Here is a 13,045-nt window from a genome sequence, read left to right as displayed (position 1 = left end):
GCCAATGGTGAAGAGCCTGCAGTGGAACAACCACTCTCAGCCACTAAGGAATTCCTGGCAAATCTAGGCACACATGACAGCTCCCAGGCATCCATCACACCCTACATCATGGATGTGGGTGCCACAGTGTCCAGGGCAGAGGAGCACACAGGTATGCTTAGTATGATCAGCATTGCAATTTCATAGCATTCAGCGTGTCAGTGTGTACATATAGTCTTACGTGGGTGTCAGGTCTGTCTGTTTTTGGGGAAGGGAGGGTTTCACTGAAGTTTGTCTGTCATGCTCAGATCTTGACCAACATAACAATTAACACATTAACTACTGTAAATGTGAGATATATGTACATATTACCTTGTGCTGGCAGAGCATGGGGGCACTGACATTATCTCTCCCTCAACTTTTCACAGGTCTGTCAGGTTATTGGGCAAGCTTGTGGTCCTTCTCCTGGTAAGCATGACACTGTTTTGCTATAGATTTAGGTTTACAGCAGTGTAATCCTTAGACTGTCATCCCAGGCTTGCTGCTTGCATTGCAGTACTGTTGGCTTGACTGCCAACTGCACACATATATTCTGACTTTACACATGTTAGACACATACCTATGCCTTGTAGGTGTGACCACACTGATAGATGTGATGGCACTGTCAGGATAGTACAGTGCGTCTTGTGGGTCAACTGTGCAGATTCTACACAAATGTCAACAGTGTACCTCACTGTTGCTGATAAGACTGCAGTGTAATGAGATGTTATTTTGAAGTCACTACAGCTGTTAGTGGGAAGAGTACCTTCCTCATATCCTTCTATATGAGGTTGGGTTTTCAACAGGTCTGTCACAGTGACAACAGTGTATAGAGCCTTACATTTATTTATTTATTTTGCATTTGTTAACCGGGAGAGTCCAGCTGGATATATGTCCATTTTCAGTGGAGACCCGGGGAGAAAAGATCCAAAGCAGTTTTGCTGTTAACATATAAGATAGCAAGTATAACAAAAAGGCACATTTAATAACAAGAGAAAAAAAACAAGCGCTGAGAGCCCATGTGAACGTGTACAATCACGATCCCATAGTGGTAGTACATCCAGCACTACAGAGGTGAGTGTGCTGGCACACCATGACATGGCAGCCCATGTGTTTATGGTCCAGGGCATTCCTGTGGGGGACACGGTCCCAGCAGATAGCAGTCACCATCAGGTATTAGCACCGCTTCTGACCTTGGGCATGGAGGTGCCAGTGCAATTCCTGGCAGAGCCAGTTCCCATGTTTGGGGTCTGAGATGGTCAACAGTCAACTCTATCATATATGGTTCAAAGCTGTCCAACATACACACATGTAGGGCTAGCACTGAGCTTGACTGTGTACACGCACACACATAAACACCACTGTCCAATGCAAGTTACCTACAGACACACACAGAATCTTTCCATGGTCCATCTTACCTGCTTCCCTTCCTGACTCACACACATGCTGTCAACCATTTGGGTCAGCCTAGGCCTCCTGCACCCACACACAACACACTGTGCAAGTAATAATACCTGTGCCACATTCCAGTCATCCTCGCCATTGATGCAGGGAAAGGAAGCTGTGTGTCTGATGCACAGGGTATCTATATTAGTTAACACGCACTTGTGTAATGTAATATTGTTTTGCCATACCACTTGTAGTGGTTACCTGAAGATACTGTATGCTGGCTTTTGTTATGAATACGCCACATACTTTTGTGTACCTTATGTTGCATGATGTTGCAATGGCTGTATAGTTATATAATGACAGGTGTGTCATGCACTTGTTTATGTTTCTGTTTCAGGAGTCTGTTGGGATAACCTATGGATACATAGCAGAAATAAAGCAGAACAGCAAAAATATCTCTTCAGCAAGGTAAAGCACTATAAGTGCATGGCTCCGTAGGTTCATATGTGTATAACAGGCTAACAAGGACAATGGCAGCATTCAGCATACTTATGCATCCCTAATCTGTGAAAAGGTCTGCTACCCTTGATAAGTGTCACAAAGGTTTTGGGAACTAACCCATCTACAAGCTGTGCTGATGGAGATGACCCCTCTACAAATATCTTGTGTCCAGTACAGACAGTTGCCTGACACCAGTTATGATTGTCGTGTTCTGCATCCCATTGTGTAACCTGCACATGAGGTGTGTCACAGCATGTGTGTGCTTCACATGCATGAGGGGTCTGTTTCATGTAGGGTGTACTGTCTTTGTAACAAACCCGTCACTCCAGTATTTACTATGTATACCACAATGGTGATGTAGACATGTAGAACAGGTGAGATGTGTTAGTCCTGTCATGGATACATGGGAGGTATACAGTGGGATCTGACACCTCCCTGTATGAAGCCAAACACATCCCCTCCAAAGCATTTAGGAGACAGACTACACATGTACAGTCATGACACAGACTCCATAGGACATGTTATCTACACGGTGTAATGGTGGCTGCTACAGTCACATGATATGGTTGTGTAGTGACATAGCAAGGATGTGATTGCACACAATGATAGGTGTGATGTCTACCACATTCAGTATAGCAGTGACAGCCTGGGATTTACATTCCAAATCTGTTGGTATAGGTTGTACAACAGTGAATGCACATCCCCACATCTTACCGACCAGTAAAAGTCAAAGGCTACATTACTCTCTGTGTCCATAACTACATGTGTAATGGCTCAACTGTGTGTGGTGTGCGGACAGTGCAATATTTTGCATGGGTGGATTATTTCCCACAGGATAGTATTGTACTGTTGTCATCATTTAGTCTTTGTCAGTGGCTCAGAGAACAACTGACTATGTTTTAGACCATCCTGGATAACTGTGTGGGATCCTGTGGCAGCTCCTAATATGCAGTCATCTGCTATTGTTCTCAGTCAGAGGTCACTAACAGTGGCTGCGGCTGCAGTGAGGGAATAGGGAGATAGGGTATACCAATAAAGGAGGATGGTGAACTCCACTGGTGACTGACGTCATTGCAGTGTAGGTCTCCAAGTGCTATCTTCCCAGACTATGACTGTCCACCAGCTGTGATGCACAGATGTATCTGTGATCACACCAACTATGTGTGCAGTTACCAGTATGGCCATATTTGGCTGTTTGCACTTAGATAGCCAAACATGTGGGCAGGAACAATGTACCCTGTCCATGCATGCATTGACATTATACATTACACCGCCTGCTCACCTGTGTTCATCTATATGGTGACATCCAGCAGGCCGAGATGTCTGTAGGTAAGTGGATTATGTACTCTTGCACCCTTAGACTTGATCCTTTGAGCAACAGTATAGATGTGTGATAGTGCAGATTTATTCACCATTATTAGGGTATGTAGTACATTACAATGTTATTTATGTATATAACAGGGATGTATATATAAATCTAGCTGTGCATATATGATATGTATATGTATATGTGTTATGTACATGTATGGGGAGAGTCTAAGTATGCTATATATATTGGTATATATTAATTTCACACTACATAGCCAGATATACTATGCATTTGAGAGAGAGAAAAAGTGACAGATATGTATACATATATGCCTGTATGTAAAAGCATAGCTATACATAACAGGTCATTTTGATGAAGAGGCAACAGAATTGCGCTCATTTTAACTAAGGGTATGGGTTTGTCCAGTGGGACTGTCAGTACTTATAAAGTGACTCCAGGTTACACCTACCTGTACTCCAGTCTAGGATTTTGTGTGTTACAGACAATGCCATCTGCCCCTGTTTCTGCAGTAGTGCACTTCACTCAGTGTCCATAGCATGTCCCAGCTGTCTGCTGTACTTAATGTGACTGATGTTCAAAATGTTACACCACACACGGACTGATGGTCTGTGAAAACACCAACATAATAATACCTCACATGCAAAAGATGTGACTACTTCCAGATTAGAACCATCAACACCATCGCCCATGCTAACTTCCCTAGTCCATTGAGCCACACAGGCTGCCAGAGTGAGAGGAGTCATTCATCACACAATTAACAGCATAAATATGTATGTTGTTATTCCTGTGTTACGTGTGACATACAATGTGTGATTGAATTCCATGTTACAGCCCTGAGATTGCCTGGTCTGCTGATATACCATTGCTGACTTACTGTTAAAGCAGTTATATGGGAACAACAGCACATGATCTGCTGGGATAGACAGTAGTCCAAATATCATGTGAACCTACTGTTTAATATCTCCTTTGACTGATGTAGTGAATATTCCAACCATGAGGCCTAATGATTAGGGAACACATAGTATTTGACAGAGTATCAAAGTCCCATGTGGATGTTACTTCTGTCCATCTAGCCATATTTCCTTGCATAAATGTAGCAGATGCATACATACGATACCATATCATAGTAAACCTTACAAGTAGTGTGTAGGTTAGAGACTTACCTTGCAGGACTATAGTTCAAGGCTGACGCTGTGTGATGCAAGCAGCACACAGCCAATACATGAATAGGTACAGGTTGTTTGAGTCACCTGGCATCAACTATTTTAATATACATATGTGAGTAGGAATAAGGTGTCAGTCCCTCGGTTGTCAGTGAATATGCTATGCGTTGTCCTTAGCCAAAGCCAGGGCATACTGGACATGACTACATCTGCCTACAGGAACATCATCAGGTGGTTCCTTCTCCAAGTCCTCCTGTGACTGTGGCTGCAGTGACCTAGGCACTGGTGGGGGGGCTGTGTATCCCTTCCCTTTGCTGATCCTGTTGCAGCTATTTCCACAGGATTATATTGTGTAACACGGCACATATATGCATATGTGGCTGGAGAGTACTGCAGGGCTCCACTCTATATACTCAGGCACCAAAACCATGACTTCAGAAGCCCAAACACATGCTCTATGATGTTCATAGTTTGCGCATGTGCCTCATTATGGCATTCTTCCCTGGGTGTGTGTGCATTTCTGATGGGTGTCATCATCCACAGTTCCAGTGCACAGCCAGCATCCCCCAGTAAATGGCTTTGTGGGATGCCCCCCCCCCCAGCAAACATCTGGTACAGCCATCATCCATGTCAGATATTAGAGTCGTGATAACTGCCAGGGCTGCCAGCACACACATTCATGTAATCCACTGGGCATTGCACAGGACCTGGCAGTTGGAGTGGTACCCCTTGCGAATGACTTTGATTCTACCCTCCTCACCGGATGGTGACTTGATGTGTATATGAGTGCAATCTATGGCACTCAGTACCTCAGGGTAGTGTGCTACATGGTAGAAATGTTGCATATTGCTGGCCCTCACCTGAGGGGTAAGGGGAAAAGAAATGTGCTCACTGGCATGTGGTAGCATAGCATCCAGGAACGGAAGGAGTACCCCAGATGGCGATGCCTGGGAGACCTCTATCATGTTCCCAGTTGGTCTTTTGAAATTACCTGTAACTAGTATCCTAATGGCTACACATACCTTTGTTTCCACTGGGATGAGTTCCTCTCTGTTGGCTCTGTGCCTGAGTTGAGGGTGATAGAGCTCAGTGGGTTCTTGTAGTAAGTCTCAGTCCTCCCTGTAGCACTGTACAGTCTCAAGCTCATATAGCTCCCAGAAGGTTGGAAGGTTACCCTGGGCCTGAACACTCCTCTCCTTCACTGTCTAGGCTTGTTGTCAGCAGCAGCAGTAGCACTGATCTAAGCAACTAGCACAAACTAATGTAGCAAACCTGCAGCAGCTCCTAGCATTCTCTCAGCTAAACTTCTCAAGTCTGTACTCCAATGGTGCAGAGTATGGGGGAAAGGGCAGGTTGTAGGGTGTATGCATATTTATAGTGCTCTGCTGTAGGTGCTGACTGTGTGATTGGCTACCTGTGATGCATTCCACCTGCCTAGTATATCATAACATAATTTAATGGCCCTAGTTTATGTTAAACAGGGATCAAATCTAAATAATATATCACTGGCTTTTAGATACACTCAGCACTGAGGTGTTTTACACAAACGAGCACCCTATAGGTAAACAAAGTTTAGCACTTAGTGTGCACACCCCCCCCCAGACTTCCACTCTCAGCATAGCTATGCAGCACACAAATATGCGGAAAACATGCACCCCTTAGCTAAACAAAGCTTAGAAGTTAGAACACACCCCCCTCCCCTGAAAGGACATGCACAGCATGGCGGCTCGCAGAGCAAACAGGTGCAGCTAAGCTGAAATAAGCTTAAAAGTCATTGGACACACCCTCCTCTGATGTCAGCTACCTCCTCTATAAACACTAACATGGTTCTCTTCCTTCATGAAGGGGATATGTGGACACAATTACTCCTTTATTCTATTCAGTAACTCCACCTCATTTACATAGGGATCTATGCTCACAGCCTGGAAACTGTACACTTCATTGCCCTACCACATTACCAACAACACCAAAGCACCATTGTAGATACTCTGGGCAAAGTCCTGTCACACATTTCTGTCACATAATATTTTGTTTTTTTTATATAAAGCATGTTTGCTCACTGTGGCATGCCACACAAACATCCCCATATTATTTAAAAAAATAATAAAATTAATTTAACTTGTTCCATTTTATTTCTCAGACACACAGGAGGACAGTTTCACTCATATCTGTATGTGGTATGCCATTTCAGTCCATATATCTACATTTTTACAGCCCCTTTTGTCTGTCTACACTCCTGTACATGGACGTTTTCAGTATACACTACAGACACTGAATCAGGGTCTGAAGAGCTGCCTGTCTGCTTGCTGGATCATGCTACCTGACTCATTTGCATGAGATTCACCTGCTTATGAGGTGATCTGCAGGCCACGGGACTTCCTGTGTTGGTGTGTGAATGCACACCACTCTGCAGTGTTTACTAAATCTAAAACTTACATACTTTCATGGAAGCAGTGTGGCATGATGCCTACATAGTAATAAACTCCTTGTAGGCTTTATTAAAACCCCTCCTATGTTTTTCACCTTTATCTATGACACGCATAGCCAGAGCATTGTTAACCTTAACTTTATTGTTTGTGTCTTTCGGCTTTTCCTGGTTAGGGATCGCCACAGTGGAACTCCGGTCCGCTAATGATTGGCAGTTGATTTTTACGTACCGGCTTGGCAGGCCTGATGCGCAACCTTCAATGAAGGTACGCCCATTCACGCATGTCTCCACGCAGAAGACGCTCTAGCTGAGAATCGAACAGGACAGCGTCTTACTGTGAGGTGGCAACGCTACCGCAGCACCACCTCCGCAGTATTAATCTTAACTTTATTAATATCTAGTATATGCTCACAGGTGCATTCTTCAAACATATGGATGGATTTACCCACATAAAACGTCTTACATAATTGACATCTTGCTAAATAAATCAGGTCTTTACTATTACAATCTGCAAAAGTTTTGAGTTTATAAATTTTACCTTTTGTTTGATGGCAATAACCATCAGTCTTGACTATATATTTACAACATTTACAATTCAGACAGGGAAAAATACCAAACTTATTGATTCTTATTTTGCTGTCACTATTTTGAATCAAATCATTGTAACATAACAATCATTTTAAAATCTTCTTATTTTTATAAGAGAATTTTGGAGTGTTTCCAACAATATCCTTGAGTTTCTCAGATAAGACATTTCATTTCTTACAAATTATACTGCATAATGCTTTACTGTTGCTAGAGTAGATTAATGGACAATTAATGTCCATTCCCTCATCCATTTCTCTTCTATCTGTACCATTCATATTGTCTGTAGGACTAAAAATCTTCATATGTTAATTATCCAGTCACTCAGATAAGTCAGTGTACAGCTAGTACTAGCAAATCAGAATATGGTATATACAACCGAAGCAATTACCTAGGGGAGCATAATCACTAACAAACGGAAGAGCAGTGAAGTCAGCATGGTTACGCATGGGGCAACCAATTTGTGACTGCAGAATCAGAATGAAGCAACAGTTTTAGACATATCTTGCAGTATAAAAACATGCGCTATATACCAACAAGCAGAGCAGAAAGAAATGACCATTGGTATGTGGACAAGGCGAAATTCCCTGATAATCAAATGCCCCTATCACAAAATGCCAAGGAAAAGAATGTCAATCACTGCTGGTTCATTTTCTAAGTAATTCCTCTGTTTTTCTGCCTTATTCATGCTTGTATTGCTCTGGAGATGATATACAAGTGTGTAACAGATGGTAAAAGTATCAAAAGTTTGACCACCTGTCACCCACTCAAAACTCCTCAAATAACAAAGATTCAAAGACACAATTCTCTAAATCAGAAATAGGTGAACAACAATAAAATTTACTTCTCTTTACTGGGGGAAGCACCCCCACATGCCCTGCTAATTACATATACCAACTCTGAAATTGCAACACATTGAGGAAGGGAAAATTACTTGATCCCCACTGTGCCATGATGTCACACATCAGAAAAGCTGGCACATTTGATCAGCTGACTTTTGATCGGCTATATCACACATATAACATTAGAGGATGTGTGGTGCTTTTCCCCTGACAAAAAAAAAAATCCTTACAGTTGGATATTTCACCCTTTCAGCATTTTGGATATTTGTGTCACGTGTTTTGTTTCTTCAGTATCCTGTAAGCTGAAGTTTCATAAGGAAACCATGTGGTTTAGAGTAAGAACAAACTAAGATAGTCATTCTAAAATATTAAGCAGTTTGTTTTAAATGTATATGTTTAACTTGAAATTATGTTATTGTTTTAATTTATAGGAAATGTCAGAATTAAAGATTAAATGTGTATTTATCAATATTTCATAGCTATATGTAAATAAACAATGGGACTACTACACATGTTCCTGTGTTTCTAAGCTTTGTGACACACTTTCTTGCTGCCACTTGCTCTAAATCGCAAGTGATCTAACTCCCTCAAGCCTTATAGCCTTATCTTAGTTAATTAGCTCTCATACCACTGTCTGACGCTGCTGAACTGCATAGTCCTACCAGAACACTAACTTTATCCCTGAAACTTCCACTAGGTCCTTAAAGCTCATAACACTTTCCTCCCCTTCCCAAATGTGAAGTCCTTAATCACTCCCTAAACCTAAACTTCACTGCTCCCCTCCCTAACCCTAAAATCCCCTCCTGTTCCCTAAACATCAGACTTCATTTCCTTGTCCCTAGACCTAAAGCCCCTGATTATTTGTTAGCTGTAAAGTCCCTGCCACTGCAGAAAATAACCCCCTTCCTGCTAGTATTTAATTGTTCCCTAATCATAAACACCTTTCTCATTCCCTAAATCTAAAACTTTCACCTCTATAGACCTAAATTCTTCTCTTGATCATTGCTTGAAAGCCACTCATAAGCTACAAACTGCAGAGGTGAAGATATGTGAATTTGCATTGTTTTCAGACCAAAATACACAATGTTGTAACATGCTGCTTGAAGTACACTGGTTCCCTATCACAGGCAAAGCCACACTTCTGCTAGGCGTCTTTCAGTTTATAAGCAATCATTAAGGCCTTCACCTCATAGACACAAAGTACAGGGTTTGATTCTAACCTCAGGTTATTGACTAGGCTTAAAATAGCCCTTTAAGACATTTAGCTGAGCATTCACCTATGTACCTACAATGCATATAGGCTACTGCCCACTACTGGAAAGAAAAAAAAATCCGGAAAGAAAACTACACCCTGAGAGTCACCAAGAGTATAGTCTCATTCTGGGTAGATTATGCTTTAAGCTAGCCATTGGAGTAAAAGCATTCTGTAGATTAAGGTCTGCCCTCTGGACAACCTACCACACAATGTTAAAGACAATAACACTGTAGAATCTTTCAACAAAGCGGATAAGGAATTTGAATACCAGGATGGAAGTACCCTTGTTTCTGTGCTCCTGGTTAAACCAACGCACTCACTCACTGACTGTCCCTTTCAGCTGCTCTTCATCAACACAAACATACTGCTGAATTTCAGAGTATAAGTTCTCTCTTACTTGTATGCATTGTTCATACTGTAAATACCCTCTGTAAGCATTTACAAAATTAAGTTAGACTCCTTTACTGTTGTAAGTTGCTTGTATTATTGCTATTTGTTTTGCATTTCTCTGATCATTTTTGTACCTTTTTGTATCTTTTGTACCAGAGTTATGACAGAAAAGGGTCTATGGACATCTCACGCACCTGGTTATTAAACTGGTAAATAAATTAATTAGAAATTATTCTGCACTGCTACTCCCCCCAACTCCCTCGATGCAGAGGCCTAGTTTATCTTGGTCAGTCTTGGCTACTGTGTTCAGGTAAAATGCTGCAGCTCTAGTTTCACCTCATCCAAACATGTAGTTAAGTCTAACACCAGCAGCTAGCCATGTGAGCTACAAGATGCCCGAGACCCTGCAAGACAGTGGTCTGAGTGTCTGGGACTAGGGCACCCTAAACAAATTTCTCCCATAAGTTCTTTCAGTATCACATTTATGGAAATGGCATCAAGCACTATCTGTGTTACCTTTAAATGACATGAAGCAAATTCCATAAGGAAAGGGAAACACAGATTACTATAGTTGTGTTCTGGTGCTAGCATGTAGTCACCTTTCAAAATATTAGTAATCATGCACTACATTCAGGTTTTGTGAAACACTTTCATAAATTTTAAATAATATAACATTTAAACTATAAGTGGTTTATTAGAACATTTTAACTGTGCATATCCTAACATGTTATCCAACAGCTGCACTTAGTACCTATAGCAGTTTCTTTGTTACCTCACATTGTAAAATGCATGCACAGGCACCCATACACAGCTGCACATATTACTCTAATGATTCACTGGGCATTTGCTCAAAGCTATGTGAATAGTTAAGGAAGCTCTTGAATGTAAGATATAACTACAAAGTGGTAGAGTGAAGACTCTTGAAGTCTTGGTGGTTCTATTGTTTGTTTTTCTGTCATCAATGCATGCACAGCTGAGGCATGTAAAGTTATGTCTTTGTAACCCAGGTTGTTGTGTTCACAAAGACAATTGCTACTGTAAAATCAATGACAAGGTAAAAAATACTGTCATAACAGAAACAGAAAAGTTGCAAGAGTTCTTCCGGCTCTGTACAATGGTTCTCTTATTTGTTGCTATCCTGCATCTCAGACTACAATTTTCATTCAATGATTTATATAAAAAATGCCTAATTATACATTTTTTTACAGATTGCTGCAAAGACAGTTTCTGCACAGGAAATACAGTCCTTTACTGTGATTAAGAATGTTGCTGTTATTTTGACCCCATAATACTTATCCGGTGAATACTGCACCCTAAAGTCATGAGTGTGTCTCAGGTGCAGAAAATTACATGATGTTCATATGTAGTGGAAGCTACTTTATGAGGCAATTTCATATTTGTCACCTGTATGGACACATATTTCATTTACCATGTTGTAGTAAGAAAATATTTAAGTGCTCACTTTTTCATGTTCAAATGTATTTATTTAATTTTGATTGTATTGAGTTTTAAAGGTATCCACGGTGGTGCAGCGGTAGTGTTGTTGCCTCACAGCAAGAGGTTCTCCTGTTCGATTCTCGGCTGGAGTGTGGGGAGTGCCTTCTGTGTGGAGTCTGCATGTCCTCCCTGCGGTTGGGTGGGCATTCGAAAGACATGCATAAATGGGCGTGCCTTTGTTGAATGTTGGATGTCGAGCTGGCACCTTGACATTCATGAAAATCTACTGCCAATCATTAGCAGAAAATCTACTCCCAAGGGAGAGTGGCCTAATGGTTAAGGTATTTGCCTTACAAACTCAAGGTGCAGGGTTTGAGTCTCACAAGGGATAATTGGCTAGGCTTAAAATGGCTCGCAAGGGCAGTTAGCCTAGTACTAACCTATGAAGCAGACTGGAGTTCCGCTGTGGTGACCCCTAACCGGGAAAAGCCGAAAGACAACAACATTGAGTTTGAAAAGTACTGAAATGATTTTAATGTATCTATATTTCTGTAACAAATTGAATGATGATAGATAAAATAACAGCAAGATACTTAATCACATTGACAAATTTTTTTCTGTAGTAACTGTCCTTTCATCAACTGTAAAAAAATGGATATGGCATTCACTAATTAAGAATTGTACTCTGAGAAAAGTGCCAGAAAAACATCATGCTAGTAAAAAGCTGTAGTAGTATCCCTCTGGTTTGTAAAATTAAATGATAATACAAATCACTATAAATTAAGATAAATATGGCCATATCTCATGGCATACTATTTTCACCCTATTTTCATTGTATTTTCTAGTTCTCCATTTAGTCTTTTTAAAGATTTTTTTTTTTCCTTTTTGAGTTTTGGTTATTATAAGTAGACTGCTGGTACAGATCTAGGTATGTTCCTGCCATATATTTAATCACAATAATTTGTTGAAATCATTTCATATATAATGACTCATATTTGTAGGAAAAAATATTCTGGCTAGCTCAGCCTTATACATAGCTGATGAATCTCTATTCTAACAGCATTTTAATCTTACAAATATTATGCAGTAACTTTAAAATGCCATTCAGAGAAGTCTTAAGAGGCTCAGCAACAGATTATATATAATTAAGTCTAAAATCCATTAAACCTGAGTGTTTCCAGCATACTGTTGGAAAACATAAATGGAAAAGAGCAGCTCCCTAGTGTTTATGGCTGCCAATGGCTTTTCTCATCTTTGCCTGGAACGCACAATTTAATCCAACTATGTGCTGCACTGGATAAGTGGTGATCTGCAATATGATGAAAAGACTTCTGATTACCTTACTGCAGTTTGCCTTCTCGGGGATATCCGCCATACATATATACAACTGTTGTTTCATCTGACAAAGAAATGTGCAGTCTCACCATAATCCATTTTGTAGAAAAGTTGCTTAGGCTGCATTTATTTAAAGGAAAGCTCTTGCTTAGGAAGGCTTTTAACTTGTGTCAGATAGTGCCCCTGACATTTATTCTAACTAATTGCCTTTTCTGGCACTTTAGTAGATGAATGCATTTCAACCAATAGATGTCATACCAGCTTACTGCACAGCTCAGTTTGAAAGCTTTTAACGACATCACGTGTAACTTCCATTCTCATGCAGCTGGACAGCAATGCGACTTTCTGGAAATAAATATGCACACTAAGTGA

General features: G+C 40.8%; 1 protein-coding gene across 1 annotated transcript in view; it reads right to left on the bottom strand.

Moving 5' to 3' along the window:
• Positions 1–12,831, bottom strand: part of TSPAN4 (tetraspanin 4) — a 1,260,229-nt gene extending 1,247,398 nt beyond the window's left edge. Inside the window, exon 1 of the mRNA XM_044082887.1 lies at positions 12,678–12,831. Coding sequence (XP_043938822.1) covers positions 12,678–12,737 — 60 coding nt within the window. The 5' untranslated portion in view covers positions 12,738–12,831. The remainder of the gene's footprint in view (positions 1–12,677) is intronic.
• Between the last annotated feature and the right edge of the window lie 214 nt (positions 12,832–13,045).

The sequence above is a fragment of the Protopterus annectens genome, chromosome 9.part0 (assembly GCF_019279795.1).
Source record: "Protopterus annectens isolate FY-2018-M chromosome 9.part0, PAN1.0, whole genome shotgun sequence".
Taxonomy (NCBI): domain Eukaryota; kingdom Metazoa; phylum Chordata; order Ceratodontiformes; family Protopteridae; genus Protopterus; species Protopterus annectens.
The sequence above is the reverse complement of the archived record's forward strand: the minus strand, read 5'-3'. Positions and strand labels throughout refer to the sequence as shown.